This window comes from Siniperca chuatsi, linkage group LG7 (assembly GCF_020085105.1).
Source record: "Siniperca chuatsi isolate FFG_IHB_CAS linkage group LG7, ASM2008510v1, whole genome shotgun sequence".
In the NCBI taxonomy this organism is placed as follows: domain Eukaryota; kingdom Metazoa; phylum Chordata; class Actinopteri; order Centrarchiformes; family Sinipercidae; genus Siniperca; species Siniperca chuatsi.
Genome location: NC_058048.1, coordinates 9,312,332 through 9,329,584, shown reverse-complemented (window position 1 = coordinate 9,329,584; position 17,253 = coordinate 9,312,332). Strand labels below are relative to the sequence as shown.

The 17,253-nt window shown below is 36.8% G+C and overlaps 3 protein-coding genes across 4 annotated transcripts; 2 read left to right on the top strand and 1 right to left on the bottom strand.

Moving 5' to 3' along the window:
* Window positions 1-146: 146 nt before the first annotated feature.
* LOC122878457 (P2X purinoceptor 5-like) lies at window positions 147-8,112 on the bottom strand. The gene is made up of 12 exons (XM_044201254.1): window positions 7,709-8,112; window positions 6,740-6,890; window positions 5,967-6,038; window positions 3,551-3,626; window positions 3,102-3,198; window positions 2,597-2,677; window positions 2,348-2,489; window positions 1,686-1,822; window positions 1,380-1,473; window positions 1,150-1,215; window positions 962-1,044; window positions 147-487 (listed from the first exon to the last, which is right to left on the bottom strand). The coding sequence occupies exons 1-12, from the start codon at window positions 7,843-7,845 to the stop codon at window positions 415-417; spliced, it is 1,209 nt and encodes a 402-aa protein (XP_044057189.1). The 5' UTR covers window positions 7,846-8,112; the 3' UTR covers window positions 147-414.
* Window positions 8,113-10,467: 2,355 nt separating this feature from the next.
* Window positions 10,468-14,266, top strand: LOC122878456. Its single transcript, XM_044201253.1, has 11 exons — window positions 10,468-10,547; window positions 11,442-11,819; window positions 12,012-12,113; window positions 12,201-12,254; window positions 12,890-12,946; window positions 13,138-13,158; window positions 13,316-13,495; window positions 13,577-13,624; window positions 13,701-13,763; window positions 13,884-13,913; window positions 14,001-14,266. The coding sequence occupies exons 1-11, from the start codon at window positions 10,487-10,489 to the stop codon at window positions 14,057-14,059; spliced, it is 1,053 nt and encodes a 350-aa protein (XP_044057188.1). The 5' UTR covers window positions 10,468-10,486; the 3' UTR covers window positions 14,060-14,266.
* Window positions 14,267-14,635: 369 nt separating this feature from the next.
* Window positions 14,636-17,248, top strand: LOC122878455 (zona pellucida sperm-binding protein 4-like). 2 transcript variants are annotated; one of them, XM_044201252.1, is made up of 10 exons: window positions 14,636-14,915; window positions 15,009-15,130; window positions 15,286-15,348; window positions 15,474-15,638; window positions 15,734-15,822; window positions 16,079-16,206; window positions 16,421-16,610; window positions 16,732-16,870; window positions 16,971-17,034; window positions 17,152-17,248. In XM_044201252.1, exons 1-10 carry the CDS (start codon window positions 14,702-14,704, stop codon window positions 17,241-17,243), a joined length of 1,266 nt encoding a protein of 421 aa, XP_044057187.1. In that variant the 5' UTR covers window positions 14,636-14,701; the 3' UTR covers window positions 17,244-17,248. The 2 variants fall into 2 exon arrangements, with proteins under 2 accessions (XP_044057187.1, XP_044057186.1); XM_044201251.1 differs by having other exon boundaries at window positions 14,637-14,915; window positions 15,243-15,348; window positions 15,421-15,638.
* The last annotated feature ends 5 nt before the right edge of the window (window positions 17,249-17,253 follow it).

The window sequence follows — 17,253 nt, the reverse complement described above, 5'->3', positions numbered from 1 at the left end:
TGGTCAAATTCATAGGGTCAGAATTACATAACTAAAAATGTCCTATCTTGATTCTTCATATCTTACTGATTTTTAACAATATTTTCCGCTATTTTGCTAAAACGCGCACATTTTATGGCTAAACCTGGTATGAAGTTAATGGAATATCTGTTCATCATTGTTTTTAATTATCGTTTTGAAGTTACAAAACATAGAGTTGTTACAAAGGCAAAATATGCTAGCATCTTAAAACTGACAAATTCAACAAAATTACATTTTTGAAGCTGATGCCTCATCTTACAAGAGCTCCACACCAGTACAGCATAAGTTATACAGTACTGCTACACAGTATGCCATTTTTATAATATTATATTTATTGTTATACTATAACCAACAAGGGCATGTTCTACAAACTCTTCTCACGTAGTGAAAAGACTAAAACGTCAGATTCTCCTCCTCCTTTCTGTCTTCCTCACTGTTGTCTTCAGATGTTGATTTCTGTTTAGTTCTGTGGAACAGAGACAGATTGTGGTGACAAATGCAGTGCGTAAAAACACTGCTTTTTTCAGATGCTTTTTTGCAGATAAGCCATGTGTACACCATATACAAGAGCAGCTTAAGATCTGTCAAAATTCTACATTTGTTAAACTACATATGATTCAATTTATTATAACAGAAATTAAATTAGATATATAACTATAGCTGTAAGCCTTGTCTCTGGTAATAATACTGTATAGATGGATAAAATATAGCTTTATCCCCAGAAAACTGCTATTGGTGTTACTTTCACCAGATTTACAAATTAATTCTCTTTGGAGACGCTTCACAACTGCAACACCAAAAGTCAAATCTCTGACTTCCACACTGTCCAGATTTAGAAAACAGTGTTCACTTTCCTACATGATAGTAATGATACGTGTACACTGAAATTAAAACATCAAAGACACATACAGTAGACACATAGTAGTGATGCTTTTCCTACCTGGATCCTTCAAACTTCCTCTCACGATAAGAGTCGCCCTTCTTCATCAAGTAGAGAAGGACCATGTCACAGAAGAAAGCTCCCTGTTAAATGAAGTTTTACTCAGTGGTGTGACTCTCACAAATGGCAAAATGCAAAAGTTACAGTTCTTTTAAAAACATTTTTAACAAATGATTAATGGTACTTACAGCGCCCATCAAAGCCAGTCCTGAAGCAACATTGATGGCTGTTGGGATGATGCTGAACTTCCCGGCCTATGAATAACAGCAGAAATACAAGATAAAAAATCATCTTAAAAGCTTAGAATTAAAGGTTATGTCTCTCTTTTATTAAAAAATGTATTTGAGTATGATTTAGTGTTGATTTTCAGAGTAGACAGTATTTCATGCATTCACCCTGTAAAACGCATGTTCCATACCTTTCCATGCACCATGATGTTAAATCGGACACCATAGACTTTGAACAGAGATCGATAGCTCTCACCAACAGCATTTTTGAAATACCGAGTGTGTCTGGGAACAAAAGGGAAAATATGGAGGCATGAGAATATAAAAAAATAATCACCTTTAAGTAGTTTATGACAATTAAGACTTTTGGATAATTTTCTCCTTTCAAATCACAAGTTTTTAATTGTAAATAAAGATAACGTTGTTGAAGAAAATTAAAGATATTCCTCTGTGCAACGTAGCAACATAGACAAGACAGTGTCTGTAGTGAGTCTCACCTGAAGTTAAATCCTTTTGCGATGGTCTTGTTGGAGACACTCATGTCCAGCCGAGTAAAGTGGTACTGTGGATGGCACTTAGAGTAGCCTTTGTCAAGGTCACAGTCCCAGTGTATCATAATGCCAATGGAGCCACCCTGGAAACAGAATACAGACTCGATCATATGTGGCTTCTAAACCTTGTTAATGAATCATGGTGACTAGTCTGGCTCCCCTGGGTGCACACCTCCACACTGCAGACCTACAGGACATCAAAACATTGATGCTCACTCATAATGAGATGTGTATATGGGAACATTAAAAATGAAAATGGTCTTAATTAATATGACTTTTCTGTGGTGCTTCCTTAGCATTTCCTCATTTACTCTTTGCCAGGGTTCTGCCCAAATGTTTTTAATTATTGTGGGGGAAATGTGCCTAAATAATGACAAATAAGCCAACAATAAGCCAAGCCTGACAACTAGCATGTAAACATTAGGGATGCACCGATCAAGCTTTTTCTCTCCCAATGACTCAGTACAGATCCGAAATCTGTATACCTCGCCCGCAGTGACAGAAATGATAAATGATGTAAATGATACCGGAAACAAAGAATTTTTTGATGACATGGATGAAGAAACTGTGGGTCGGACACAACATAATACTTAATACATAATACTAACAAATGTGGCCATGTCCTGGAAGTTGTATCCAGCTTGCCTGGTGATGTCTCCCAGGCTAAAAATGGGGCAGTAGGGGTGGAGCTCTTCATCATATCGACATTTCTTCAAATAGGAGTCATCAGTTGTTTCAAGGACGTTGGACCTCAGTGTTAAGAAACAGACAATAGTATAGAGTATATATGAGTGTGCACCAGTTAACCAAGCAGTACATGGAAAGGTGAGTGTTGAACTCAGACAAAGAGGACTTACTTTGAAAATGTGAATTTGGGAAACTGGATGAAATTCTTGATGTAGATTGTGAAGTTTTCAGCGTTTGTCAGTAGAGGCCCTCTGTAAAAGAAAACAATGAGACTTGTAATTAAGTTTGTCTTGGTGTCTGACTTCTTGTATTAATGTAATGTTACATAATTGTCCATATAACTGCTTAACTAAGCTCCTCAAGTTAAATATTGTCATTGTCAGATGGGAATCTGACAATGACAAAGAAAATGATCAAAGAAAAGTTATCTGTTTTCTGCCACGTACAAATGAACATGTTTCCAACAGGGTTTTGCCTTCAGGATTTTGTTAAACCAAGTTTTATTGATATATATATAAATTCTAAACCACACTGGATGTGCAATGTTTTACCAGACGTAACCTGAATGTGTGTGTATGCTTGAGCGTGATCAAATCCATTAGAACAGAGAAAGAATAATCAGTAACTTCACTTGTTTCATGTTTGATGTTTTCACATGACTGGATCGCTCCTTACTGTGGTTTGAATTTTCTTTCAATGGGACACCAGCCGTAAATTTCACAGGTACCAGTGGAGTTTTCATCTTGTCTTAAGCATCGTCCACTCATAATTCCTTAAAAAAAAACAGCAGAATAAGACACCCTGAAGTCATCCAGCTTTTCACGTGAAAAGACGCTACATTTGAATTTCTGTTGCAAAGATATGGATTATACATAATCATGCTCAAGCACAAATACTTGAAAAGAAGAAACAAGTTCTCAAGGAAAGTTTTACTGAAATGATTTTTCGTATCCTTCTGATATTCTACAGTTTTATATCATACATGTTGCAATCACTTTCATTTATTTGGAAAATACCATGACACAATTTAATCTTGTTGAATTTAGACCCAAATCATATTTCAGAATGGCACTAAGACAAACCAGACTAATGGCAATTTAAAACCAATGATGTTTCTGTTTTACCGTTTCCGGCCACTACAATTTTTCCCTCTTCACAGTCCCCATCATCTCGACAGTGCCCATGCAGCACTTTGGGGTTCTGAGAACAAATGCCACAAAAAAGAGCAGAGGTTCAAGAAACATTTAACCATAAAAAATGTTCACAAGTCACAAATGAACCATCCTGGATGAAAAATCTTTTAGCAGCATTCTTGATTCAGAAAGTATATGTGATGTATTGTGAACTTAAAACATATTGCAGTAGTCACACTGTCAGATGAAAAACATCTGGACTTTAGTCAGCTCATGGTTAGGCCATTAGCCCATTTTGGCCAAGAAGATTAAAAAATACATGAACAGTTATTAAGAAATTATCTTTTCATTTAGTATCTCATACATTTGAGTTAATGTCTCACAGTTTTTACTCTGTTTTAGTGACACTTGAGAGTGCCACACTCAAGTGTGTGGTAACCTTTCAGCAGCAGTGGCACTGATATTGAGGAGAGCCAACATGTATACAAGAGCAGTGTTTTATGGCTATGTAGTGCTTGTACGGGCTTGCTATTCTTCTTGGCTGTTGCAGCCAAGTTTACATACCAACAACCCTCTGGAAATTTGTAGCTAAAGATATAGCTGAGAGAAATTAAACAGTATAATTGACACACACACACACACACACACACACACTCATGGAAAGAAGAGGGAGGTGTCAGTCTTTGGTAAAAGTCAAAAGTCTTTTGTTATGACTAAGCACTGTGAAGAAAATGCAGAGCAGTGCTCTCATGGCTGTGATGCTGTGCCACCATACAAGCCATTTGTTGTCTTACTATAGAAATCAGAGGAGATCAGAGGAGATCAGACTTAGTCCATCTTGCTGTCTGTTTCTCTGCTCATTGTGCTCAATACACTGATGATTCACAACTTTCTAAATTACAGAGTGACTTTAGGAGGTTACTGCCATGTGTGACTGTCCGTCTACCACATACTCAAAACCCACTTAGAGTATAAGTGTGTGGTATAGAATTGGGACTCCATGTCACTGAGTAGATGCCACTGATTAGATGATTTTTGTTAAATGTATATAAAATATGAGTCTTATCTGCTGGCATTTAGAAAATTGCACTGACTTGTGATGCTACTTGTAGCTGACTGGCTCAAGTAACCATTTATCGAGAGAGATACCTTGCTTGTCTCTATAGTTCACAGAAATGACAAAATATAAGATAAGGTGATCTAAGAGAAGTTTCAGTTTATTTATGTATTTCATTAAACTCAAGTCCAGCACTGGTCACTTCCAGCTCTTCCCTAACACGAGTCATACATTGCTGTATCTTTGAAACATGGCTGGCTGGAATAGTTTCCAGATGATGAGACACAGTTAGTCTCAGACAGCTCGAAACGAGCCAAATGGCTTTTCGCAAAAAGAACACAGTGACTAAACAGCACATCATGCCCTCCAGCTAGCTGATCCTCACAACAGAAAACTCACTAGTATCCTTGTGATAAACAAAATAACATCTTTTTCTCAAAATTCAATGTTGTGCAGTCTGGTGACACACTGGCAAGAATAAGTAAAACATGGCTAAAAAACAACAGCATGAGAGAGAACTTTGTCATTGTCAGTAATACTGAACATTGAAAACAGAAACTCTTATAAGGAGGAAAACCATACTGATAATACAAAGGGCAATTTGGGAAAAATTGTCAGTGTATGGTAATCGTATTGTATTATATATAGGTATAGTATAGAAAAAGTATATTTGGGTCAGTGGGTGTCACATGACCTGCAATTCCAACTGTGGCCAAAATCATCGTACACCCCTTTTCCCCGAGGCTTGGGCTCAGCACTGGACCACTGTGTTCATAAATTGAATTGGTTAGAGTGAAGTCCCCAACCTGTTTTTTCATTACTGTTAACTGCGGACTTGGTTGTTAACTTTATGTCTTTTGTTCTTCTCAAAATGAAAACTCCAGTACTTTGAAGAACTTCAGGGAAAGTTCAGCTCTCCATATCATAAAACAAGGGAATACCTACATCATTAAAATTGGCCCGGATCTTAAAAATGATCTGTCAGGGGTTTAATCTGTGATGCATTTCATGGATTGTTAAAATGGATTTAGATTTTTTTGAAAATTAGGTGGATAAAAAATTAGATGTACGCCTGACAAGCAACTTTATTAATGCGACTACTGCACTGTTACTTTGCAAAATGTACTTATTAAATTCTGTACCACACTGCATTAACAACTTGATCATCACTACTGCCATTATGTTATCAAATTAAAAAAAATTAATCGTTAGCAAATTAGATCTAAGATATCATTCATTGTGACACTTCTTATTACAGGAGAGTACAGTTTCCTCATGGAAATACTACCACAGTGGTCTAACTCACAGCCCATGATTTACATTTAAATCAACTCTATAAAATATTCTTACCTCAGCACAGTGTCCCAGCTTCTGGTTTGGCGTCTCTAAGAAATTGGTTACAACAAACAGAACAGCTTCACCCTACATGTAGAGAAAACACCATGATAATGAGCATCTGAGCCTGCTCCTGCCTGCAGACCTGTCCCTCTCAGTATATATACTGTACCAGCCATTTCCCCAACACCTGTTTGCTACATTGTTTTAGTTGCCATTTAGTGTTCCAGTTATTCCTCCCTGAAACCTGCTTTTTGATTTAAACCTGCCTGATAGCTGCTACCTGTTTTTGACCTGCTTTCTCATTCAGGTTAAATACCTGTTCTAACTGCTTAAAGCCCATCTGTTGACAAACCGTAAGCCTGTTTCCAATCTTTATGCTAAGCTAAGATAGCTGCTGCTGTAGCTTCATATATTGTATAGTGGTGTCAATCTTCTCATCTAACCCTCGGCGAGAAAGAAAAATGTCAAACTACTCCTTTAACTCAACCGGTCCTGCTTATCCCTGCTGCCTGAACAGTGACACATCAGGCACTTCTTCACATTTTGCTGATTTTGATACATGTTACTACTGCAGTTCAGTTAAATCCTGCTTCATCCTTTATTCAGACATGAGGAACAAATCCAGGATGTTTTGTTAACTTCTTAATTTAGCCACTACTATGTACATGTCTTTCACCCAGTCTTACTTATTCTAAATAACATTGTTTGCTAAAAATGAAAGAACTGAAAGGCATGAACATGCACTGACAGTGTGCGTACTGCTGTTGTGGTGTGAATGTTTTCACCTGTGGTGGGATGACATAGTCCTCCGGTCCCCACACCAGCAGACCAGACTCAGTGGTGTTAGTCACTGAGACTCCCTTCAGTTTTGTTATGACAGAACTCTGGATGGCCTCGTCTGTCTCCTGGTAGCCTTTCTTACTTACAAAAACCCACCTGTGGGTGAAAGCAAACATTTTAACATTGTTAAACATTAAAGAAATGCAGATTGTGTATTGTATCTGTGATATTCAGCAATAAGAATATATTTAAATTTGTACTTAACTATGTTTTATTTTTGTGGAATCACATATAGGATTCTTATATGGATTTATAAGAATCCTTATAAGTATTGCTATGGTGTTTATGGGTATAGGACTAAGATGTACACTATTATAGAAACCCTACTAAGACTTGCATTTGTTTAGTGTAATTATCTTTATTTTTTTTCACTCTTAGTGACTGTATTTTAAGCCTGTTGCTTTTGTCTTTTATAACTAAGCACTTTGTGACTTCTGTTCTACAAAGGTGGATAGTAAATACAATTAACTTAGTAGATCAAGTCTTACCATAGCATTTTTATTTATGGGTTTTGCTACAGGGCACTGAACAAGCTAAACAAGAGTACACAGAACATTAGAAAGACCTTGTGTGGCAGTTGATAGTATAAAAAACCTGCCCTGTCACTTGTCCTACTATGGCCCTGACTAAAAATGTACAGTCCATCATCATGGTCAAACTGTAAACTGAATAATGTAGATGTGGCATATTATACAGTCATATCAGCAACCAATACGTTTATGTAAGTTGCTGCATTTAAGTTTATTTATTTTTACAAAATATATATCCTACAGTGCCATTAGGGTCAACATAAACTCCTTACAGACATACATTTCTATATTAATATTGCGATTATTTGCTAAGGGTTAAGTAACGTATACCAATTTATAACATATGGAAAGAGGCAATAAAAGCCACGACAGTAATTAACTTACCCTATAATATAACCGATGATAGATAACTGAATAAGTCTGTACAAAATCCCAACTTTCTTATTTTTGGCGACAATGTATTTTTCCGTTTTGTAGTCGAATAAGGAGAGGAAGTGTCCTTTGAAGAAGCTCCCGGCCATCCTGCAGCTGCCTGTGGACAGTTGGTGTTAGAGTATGATGAGGCATGGTGGTGCACACAGTTTCAGTACAGCTCACTGTAAACAGCCTTCGGGAGGCGACACGTGCTCCCCCCACTGCCCAGGCCTCATCCAGTCCATCCAATAGTTGGTGAGATATTCAGTCTGGACAGTAGTGGACGACCGACCGATTGACAGACAGATAGACATCGCCATTCCTTAAAAAATGTAAAAAAAAAAATTTTGTTTGAAAGTATTAAATGATTTTATTGAAATGAATCAACGCACGTGTGTAGGTGATCCTCAGAAACCCAAACTAACATGGCATTCCCATTTCAAGTTTTCTTGCATTCGGAATTATTTTAAAGGGACACTCCACCGATTTTACACATGAAATTCAATAGTCGTCACTAGAGTTACTGTGGAGAGCCAAAGCCATGACATACCGTCAGGGATGGCATCTGTTCCACTAGCTTCTGTAACTCAGTGCAATCTATCATTCAGCATTTCTTTCATTGGCCTTTCTGAAAAAAATGGAGCTTGTTTCTGGGGTTTACTGTCCATGTTTCAAGACAAATTAGCATCCACTACAGATCTTTCTATTAGAAATTGAAAACTTTTTGATGTGTGTATGAGAAGTTAAACAAAGACTACTTTTGTGAGCACACAAAAAACTAGAGCTCTCGTGAAAAACGTAAGTGACGTAAGTGTAGTCGCGCGCACACTTACGTCATCATACTGGTTTCATCCATATATGCTCGCTTGAAAAAAGTCATTTTTTCGACTTTGTAGTTGTAATCTCTGCTGTCTAAAAACCGGCTGTTAATACAGACATGTCTGAGCTAGCCAACCCTAAACGCGCAGTGCTTATGGGAAATGGTGTTCGTTAACGGGCCACTAAAAACATAAATATTGAATAATCAAAGATATTAGATATCGATATAAACTACCGTCCTTATCTAAACATGAAGTGAGCCACATGACATGCTGTTGAGAAAGGCTCTGTTCTGAGGCTATATTTTTAGTTATTAGCGTAGTTACAAATGTCAACAGGATTTTGAATGAGGTTTTCTTACTTCTGGTACAGAACCAGGAAGTTCTGGTCTAGCTTCAGCTCTCTATACAGCCTGTGAAAACAGTTGTGCAAAGAGTTTTGGTGCTTGACCCATAGAGAATAAAAGTCAGCATATCTCGACCTCTGCTGCTTCAATTTTGACCATGATTTTTTCAATTTGTCTCTTGTGAGTTCCCCAAGTGTAATACTGAACTGCCAGAGTACCCCTTTAATTACATTGTAAACATATGACAATACTGTATTTTTAAAATATTATTACATTTGAACTTTTTACTGTCCATTGTGAAGAATCAATTTCCCAGTCAATAAACCCCCTTAATTTTTTTTTTATCATTATCTGAACTGAACCATAGTTTGGGTGAAGCTTGTCATGTGTTTTCAACAGATTTACAACATATTCCTCAAGAGTATTAATTCCATCCTTAACTTGCCCACAGTCACTCATGAGAAGTGCCACGGTGAATGTAAAAAGTCAGAAACGAATATCAGATGTAATCATACCACACAATTAGAGGAAACAGTATTTTGACCTGGTACTTCCACTAGCACAGACATGTTACCATTATACAAGACTGCAGAGGTGAAGGTTTGAATGGTGGAAGAAACATTGAGACCTTTAACTTGTGTACAAGTTGCACTACCACCAGACTGTAAAAGTACTGAAATATCCAGCAAGTAAAAGTCCTACGTGCAAGTTACACTTAAAAGTACGAAGTAATATCAACAAAATGTACTTGTCAAAAGTAAAATTATGTGTAATGCATAATGACATTTCAGAATATTATATTATTGGATTGTTATTACTGTTGCATTAAGCAGCATTTTAATGTTGCAGGTGGTCAAAGTAGAGCTAATTTAAAATAGCAATATCAAAAAAATTAATAAATAAAAATTAGATGAAATTATATGAACATTTTCCATTTTATACTACAGCACTGGAATGGGGTTGTTAGTGACATGAACATTTCTATTTAATCAGAATTTCTTTTGAAATGTATTTAGTGGGTGAAAATATCTTTATTTACTTTAAATTTGGATTTAAAGCCTTAAAGCCTTTGTCTTTTCAGTTGATATTGTGCTTGAGTGGAGTATATTGCTAAACAGAGATTGTTATTAATCAAGTCATCATATTCAACAGACTCATACAAAACCCATATTTTATGTTAGGTAAACATAAAACCTGGGTTTAAAAATGTGTTTCTTTTGCTTTAATTAGCCCAGGAGAGAATAAACTAGGCATTTGTCTTTATCTGTTTTATCTCAAGCCCCCTTTTTTTGGAAGCATCAACAGGAAGTGGTTTGGACGAGTCATTTCAAACCTTTTTATGGCATTCATCTACATGTTCATTGCATAAATGAAAAATTATTATTGATTGGAATTTGAATTTAATGTTTGACATGATCACCAGACGAAAAGTTGTGTCAAACATTTGTTGTTCATGTGAAACTGAAAGATGGCAAACTGTCTAACTAAATGTACTGTGATGGTCTTGTGGTTTAGTCCCATGATGCATAGAGGGGTTCATAAACAGCATTACCACATTGCTGCTCACACTGTAGATACCAACAATGACTGCTGACAGGTGGATTTTCCTTTTAGCCCTTTGCTTCATGTGTGTGTCTTCAAATGGTAAGTCCTTTTCTGAAATTAGAGAAATAAAATATTTTTATTTATCTATTTTATATTTAGATAGAAAAGAATAAAATGCCTCTTTCGCTAAACTAATTGTTTGATCTATTTGTACATTATTCAGTCAATTAAAGTTATCCTTAAATGTTTGATCTTGGATATTTTAATTTACATACTGAAAGCCTGGCAAATCTGTTGACAACAAGACAAGATATTTGTACTCTGTACAGTGGAATATGATATTAGTATTATATTTAAATAGGCTATGTTTTATGTTGTATATGCAGATGTCATATTTATTATTTTTTCCCCTTTAAAACACACTGTTTATTTATTAGTCTAGTAATATTGGGCTTATTTGTAAGAAACTGTGGGCAGATTATAGCTGCTTAAAATGTGTTATATTACTTTTTTTTGTTTCAGTGTTAAAGTGTTGAAGTGACACAGTGTTTCGGTGTCTTGTGCCTCCCTCAAATGCTTGCTCATGGTGGGATTTGTTGGGTCTCTGTAAATAATATTATAAAGAGTACGGTCTAGACCTGCTCTATAGGAAATGAGATAATGTATGTTACGAATTGGCGCTTTATAAATAAAACTGAATTGAATTGAATTACATTTTTTCAATCAGTGTAGGTAATTCACGGTTATCATTTTTAGGCTATATTTTATATTATATTATTAGTTTATATAATTGTCTCTGCCTGTATAATTGTTATCAGTTACATTTAATACATTTATTATCAAACGTGATGATTAATCTGAAGGTGTCTAGACAATGGTTTTGAATATCTACAGTAATAAGGAAGAAGAGTTCCTACTGTTGGTACTTATTTGAGCATGACATAAGTGACCTAAACTTGAAACTTGTTCTTGTATTTCTCTCTTCCCGTTAAGATGAAGAGTACTGTGAGATTATAAACGAGTACTTTGAGGAGTACATTTCGGATTCTGGTATCCAGCAGCATTTTTGTAAGACGCACAAACTTAGCGCTCCACTTGGCTCCTCTGTGCTCCTACCATGCAACTTTTTAAATAGTAGCCTCAACTGGGTGTCATGGGCCCACATTCCTGGGGAGGACCTGGTCCACCTCACATCTAAAGGCCGTATTAAGTTCCTGGACCCCAGAAACGGCCGGGTGAAAGCCTTTCCAAACCAGGGCTTAGAGGGCAACTACTCCATCTGCATCGATGACCTTAAAAACTCTGACCTGGGGTGTTATCGCTGTAGGCATGGACAAGACTGTCTGCAAGTGGTATTGGTTACTGAATCAGGTAAGAGGATTTCTGTTTGAAAGTTTGAAGGTAATGTTTTCTCAATACTGAGCAGCAGCCTGAGCAGAGATGTGAGGCCTCTTCCTTTCTATAGTCACAAACCTCACAGGCCAAACACATGAGAGGGGACAAGTGAATGAGCTAGAGTTTCCTGTGAAATGTATCTTTGTGAAACCACAACTTGTCATGCAGGTGCACTGAACGAAGAGATGAGGCTACTGATTTACATCTGTGTTGGTGGCGTTGTTTTCTTCCTGCTTAGTGTCGGAGGCTACTTCTGCATGAAAGGCATATGTGAGTACCACACAGTTAATAGACGGAAAGTGTTGCTAGTTCATTTGATGCATGGTTATTTAAAAACACCTTTTGTTTTTATTTCAGTGCTCTGTAATAACAGAACACAGGACAATACGAACAATCCTGCAGGTATTGAGGGTAAGCAATCATTTCACAATTTACCATTTACATTAGATCCATCTACAGTCCAATGTTGCTCGGTACTCCGTTATTTTTACATTAATGTTAACATTATTGTTAACTGGTTTCATTGATGTGGTCATTTGCACAACTATTTATTATAATTGTGTTAAAGGATCAAAGGATGTTAAGGTCAAACCATCCCCTTCTAATTGTAGGAGACATGTAGATGTTGTATCATTCATGTGACTAAAAAGTGATTTATGACTTATTTTTCATTTATTATTTATCAGCCCATTGAGCCTTGTAGTTTCATCTGTTATCCCAGGCCAGTCGTTATTAAGGCATCTTAAATTTGAATACAAGTTGATTTGTTATGAAGAGTTGCAACTGTTAAAAGTCATTTAAAAAAGATATATCATACACAGGACAATGAAAACCTACATAACAGAGCACAAAGGCAAAAAGACAGTGATAAATAGCAAAGCAGTAAATAAACAACAATGCATATCTTTCCTTTGAAAGAATAGTTAATTTTGGGAAATACAGTTATTTGCCTTCTTACCGAGATATCGATGTTCTTATCTAACAAGCATATTTCCCAAAATTTCCAACTATTCCTTTAAGTTGCTTCATATAATGTCCCACTGCAGGTGTCACTGCTCCACCTGAGAAAACAGCCCGAGTGCCAGTACATGAACAGCAGAGAGGTAAACACAAACACACACACACACACACACACACACATTTACTTAACTGTATACGATATAGTTTATGTGATGAACAAGTCAACGAGAACAAGAAAAATTTCTGTTTTGTTTTATTTGAATGTGCTGTGGGTTGTTTTTTTTTTTACAAGAAACCTGTGCCACTATACACAATATGTTTTCTTTTCCTACAGGAGCAGAAAATCTTGTTTATGGTGCGTTCACACAGCTCGTCTTCTTCTTCCTTTCATCCTTTATTTCCATGTCATCTATTGATTCAACTTGTTAAAGAGCTAATGTCATTGAATCCCACCTAAATCATCAAGAATGTATGTGTCAATACTTTCTAATTTGATCTTTTTTAAATATCAGAAAATGATGACCAAGACCCAGCCAACCAGCAGGGTGACCCCACCAGAAATCATATCAGTCCACCAGGAGTTCTGCCTGATTTGGACAGGACTCAGCCCACCCAAAGCATTTATCCAAGCTTGAACCAGTGTCACCCTGAGAGGATGGAAAATCAGCAAACTAAACACAGATTTCATACAGGTGCTTAATATTCAATTAGAATTGCTGCACTTTGTGTTACTGGTGACTCTGGAGTAACTTAGTCTTCTCTCACCTCCCCAGAACTCTTCAGCAGATTACGTCAAGCAAGTCTCAGTCGGCATTATTATGGTAATATAAGCATCTTTTATTATGTTACATAATTTCATTGCTGTGGGGAATTTCACTCATTCATTTCATTACACAGTTAACCAATCTGAAATCAGCAAGCAACAAGCCACGTCAACTCAGGCGGAGAATCATCGCAGAGGTATTTGGATTTGGTTTGTCTTGTGTCATCTGTCAGAATGACGTATCTGTGTGTGAGAATAAATAGCCTAATGTGAAAAAAAATCAGTTTCATTATTCACTGAAGTGTTTTGTGTTGCAGGAGGTCCCGGGAAGAAGAAAGCCAAAGAAAGTGAGTGCTGACTTCATCTGTGGGTCCAGGATGAAATTATGCTGTGTGCTGAACTGCTCTCCCACTTCTCCTTTGTTTCCTTCTCAGACTGTGAATACAAAAACCCGATTTACAACAGGAGCACGGACCAGCTCAACCAACTGTAACGAAGAACAGAGTTTAAACAGCTGTCAAGATATTTTCAGTGTCAACATCCTTTCACAATGATACTTATTGACATAAATAGCTTAAACTTGATACATGTCTTATTGTATTTGTTTGTTTTATAATTGCACTGTATTTCAACACCTGTACATCTAATAGACAATGAGTGCTGTTTAGTAAAGTTCATCAAATAAAGATCAAATCAAGAAGCAGTGTGTTTATGTGTCGAATGAGACAAACCTGTGTATGTGAGATGAGTTTTAGCAAATATAAATTACTTTTATACTCTCATTTTGAATTGCAGATAAAATATAAGCCCTTTGTGTGTTCCGCAGCTGATGACACATTAAAATACAGGGATTTTTACCAAACTACACACACACACACAGCTACAGATGGTTTAGGGCTTCTGGTTCACCAGCATATCTTTTAACTGTGAGAGAAAAACCCATACAGATACAGGGAGAATATGCAAACTCCAGAAAGACCCCAGCAACCATTTGATTTTAACACAGCACCCTCGTGTTGTGAGGTGACAGAGGTACTGTGAGTTTCTGAGTTGCTTTTACTCTCATGGGTGTCGTGCCAATTAAGCCAAATGAGAAGCAGCTGCTCCACCTGTCAGAGAGTCTCAGTATCCAAAGATGAAGGCCAAAAGTAGAGACTTCATTTTGGTGACATTTCTTTCATTATCACTGCTTTTTTTGAGATGTGAAGCCCATGCTGCTTCAAAACAATTTCAAGCAACAGTCTATAACACCATGAATAATAATACATCAATTTGCCACGATGGGTTCATGTCTGTTTACATATCAAAGGTGCAATTTGCTGATCTTCCTTTCACCATTTATGTTCAAGGTAAGTCAGACACTAAAAATATATCTTATCGATGATGACACATAGCTTTGAAGTGTTTGCTAGGCTCTTGTTTGTGTCCAAATCTACACACAGATGAACACAGCGGATATTACCAAGCCATTGCTGTAGCAAAACAGTGCCACTACTTCCTTGGAGAAACTGAAACCTTTGTCATCTTAACAGTTGGTTCCCATGGTTGTTTTGTGAGAAGACAAGTAAGCTGAAAAGTCTCTTGTGCTTGTCTGTCTTTTTATTTTGAATGCAGATATATACAATTGTCTTCAATCTTTTTTTTTTTTTTTTTTTTTTTACCGTTTTGTCCAACAGAAATATATAACAAATCTGACTGTTGTCATCTTGGCACTTGCAGACAGGGGAAGAGTTGAAATTGTCAAGTCAATACCTCTCGTCTGTGAAAGGAAAATTAAAGCTAGTAAGTGTACAGATAAATATCACGACGTTTCAGAATTTAGTTTATTATTAATTATCAATGTGTTTTCTACAGAGGTGAACAAAAATGATTATCCGCTGGCATCAAGACATTTTTTCTGTAACAAGGATGGGTTCAACATAACCATCCCTCAGAATGCCACAGTCCCACCTCTGAACCTGGATGCAGTCTGGATCCCTTCCAGCCAAAGCCACACTTGTCAGCCAAAAAAAAGATCCAAGGATGCTGTCACTGTCAGCTTTCCATTCACTGATTGTGGCACTCAATCCATGGTAAATGTAAATCATTTACCTTCCATCCACAGTCTTTAGACAGGTCAGGTGGTATTTTTGTGACTAAATATAACAGGTGTGGTTGTGTCTTGCAGATAGCAGATGGGATTATAACCTACTGGGTCAACATTGAGGTGAAACAACATCTGCAGAAAGGCTCTATATTTCATGACACTCCTTTCCAGTAAGACATTAAAATATTCCACTTCTCTTGCTTTTTGAAGGTAATGGACACTGATTTCAATTCAATTCAGTTGGGCTGTATTGGCATGGCAAACAGACATTTACATTGCCAAAGCAAGTGTGAAATAAAAACATGTACATTAACAGAAGAATTGTGCTATTAAAAATAGTAAAATAAGACTAAAAAAATATAAAAGGCATATAAGCGAGAACTATATAAACACCACAACATTTCAATTTTCTTTTTTTTGTTTAAGTCTTACTGTGCGGTGTAGCTTTGCACTAGCCCAAATTACTCAGCTGGGCATCAAGGTTCTTGGAGAAAAGTCCCCGTCAACACTGAGGAGCGAAGGAATTCTGAGAGCTGAAATGAGGTTTGCCAAAGGTCAAGTTTCATATTTTTTGCTTTTATTCCTGATATTACTTTTATTGTCCATGAAAGTTATTCTTTCATTCTATTGTTGAAAAATGTGTTAATACATGACATGAAAATTAATGAATCACATTTACTTTGAACGGCCAGTTTCAAACTTAATGAAGCAAAGCATAATGAAGCCCTCCTGTAAGATTTCTTTTTTTTTCTAATCTATTATCTACAGATTCCGATTACAGGTCTTTCTATTCCTCTCGTGACCGTCCAACAGTGACTGAGCTTGGCCAGCCTGTGTATGTGGAGGTGTTTGTTCTCAAACATGAGGACAAAGATTTGGTGCTGCTGCTGGATGACTGCTGGGCGACGCCAACAAAAAACCCACATGACCCACAGAGATGGAACCTGCTTGTTAAAGGGTGAATTCACATGAAATTAACAGCCATATCTTTACTGTTTTTACATACAAATGCTCAGTTACATGTATACATCTTTACCTGTACTTTGATCAACCAAAGCTCATCTTTGTATCCAATCCAGATGTCCTTTCAGTGGTGATAGTCACAGAACTGTTGTGTTGCCGGTTGTCTCCAGTAAGGAGCTGAGGTATCCCTCTCTTCATAAGTGGTTTGTGGTCAAGCTGTTCTCATTTGTGAAGCCCGAAACATTTGAAAACCTGGTATGTAAGAGAAATTAAAAGCAAAAAATAGACGTTATATGAACAGCTGGTATTTTTTAGCCTTGGTGATTTTTTAAAAAAATAGGATGTTCTCCTACAGGTATATTTCCACTGTGATATAGAGATCTGCAAAGGACCAGAATGCTTACAGTCCTGCAGCAAGGGTAAGTGGAGCTGCGGTCTATTTATCCTTTATGAAGTTTAATGAATCTGTCTTGGGTTATTGAGTTACACACTTGCTAGCATGTAACTCTGTGAACGTCTTTTTCCATGTCTTTCAGGAAGGCGTAAATTAAGAAGAATCACACCAGGGCCTGGACAGAGGATTCTTTACAGTGTAGTCTCTGGTGGACCTCTTCTTTATCTACTGTAAATAATCAAAA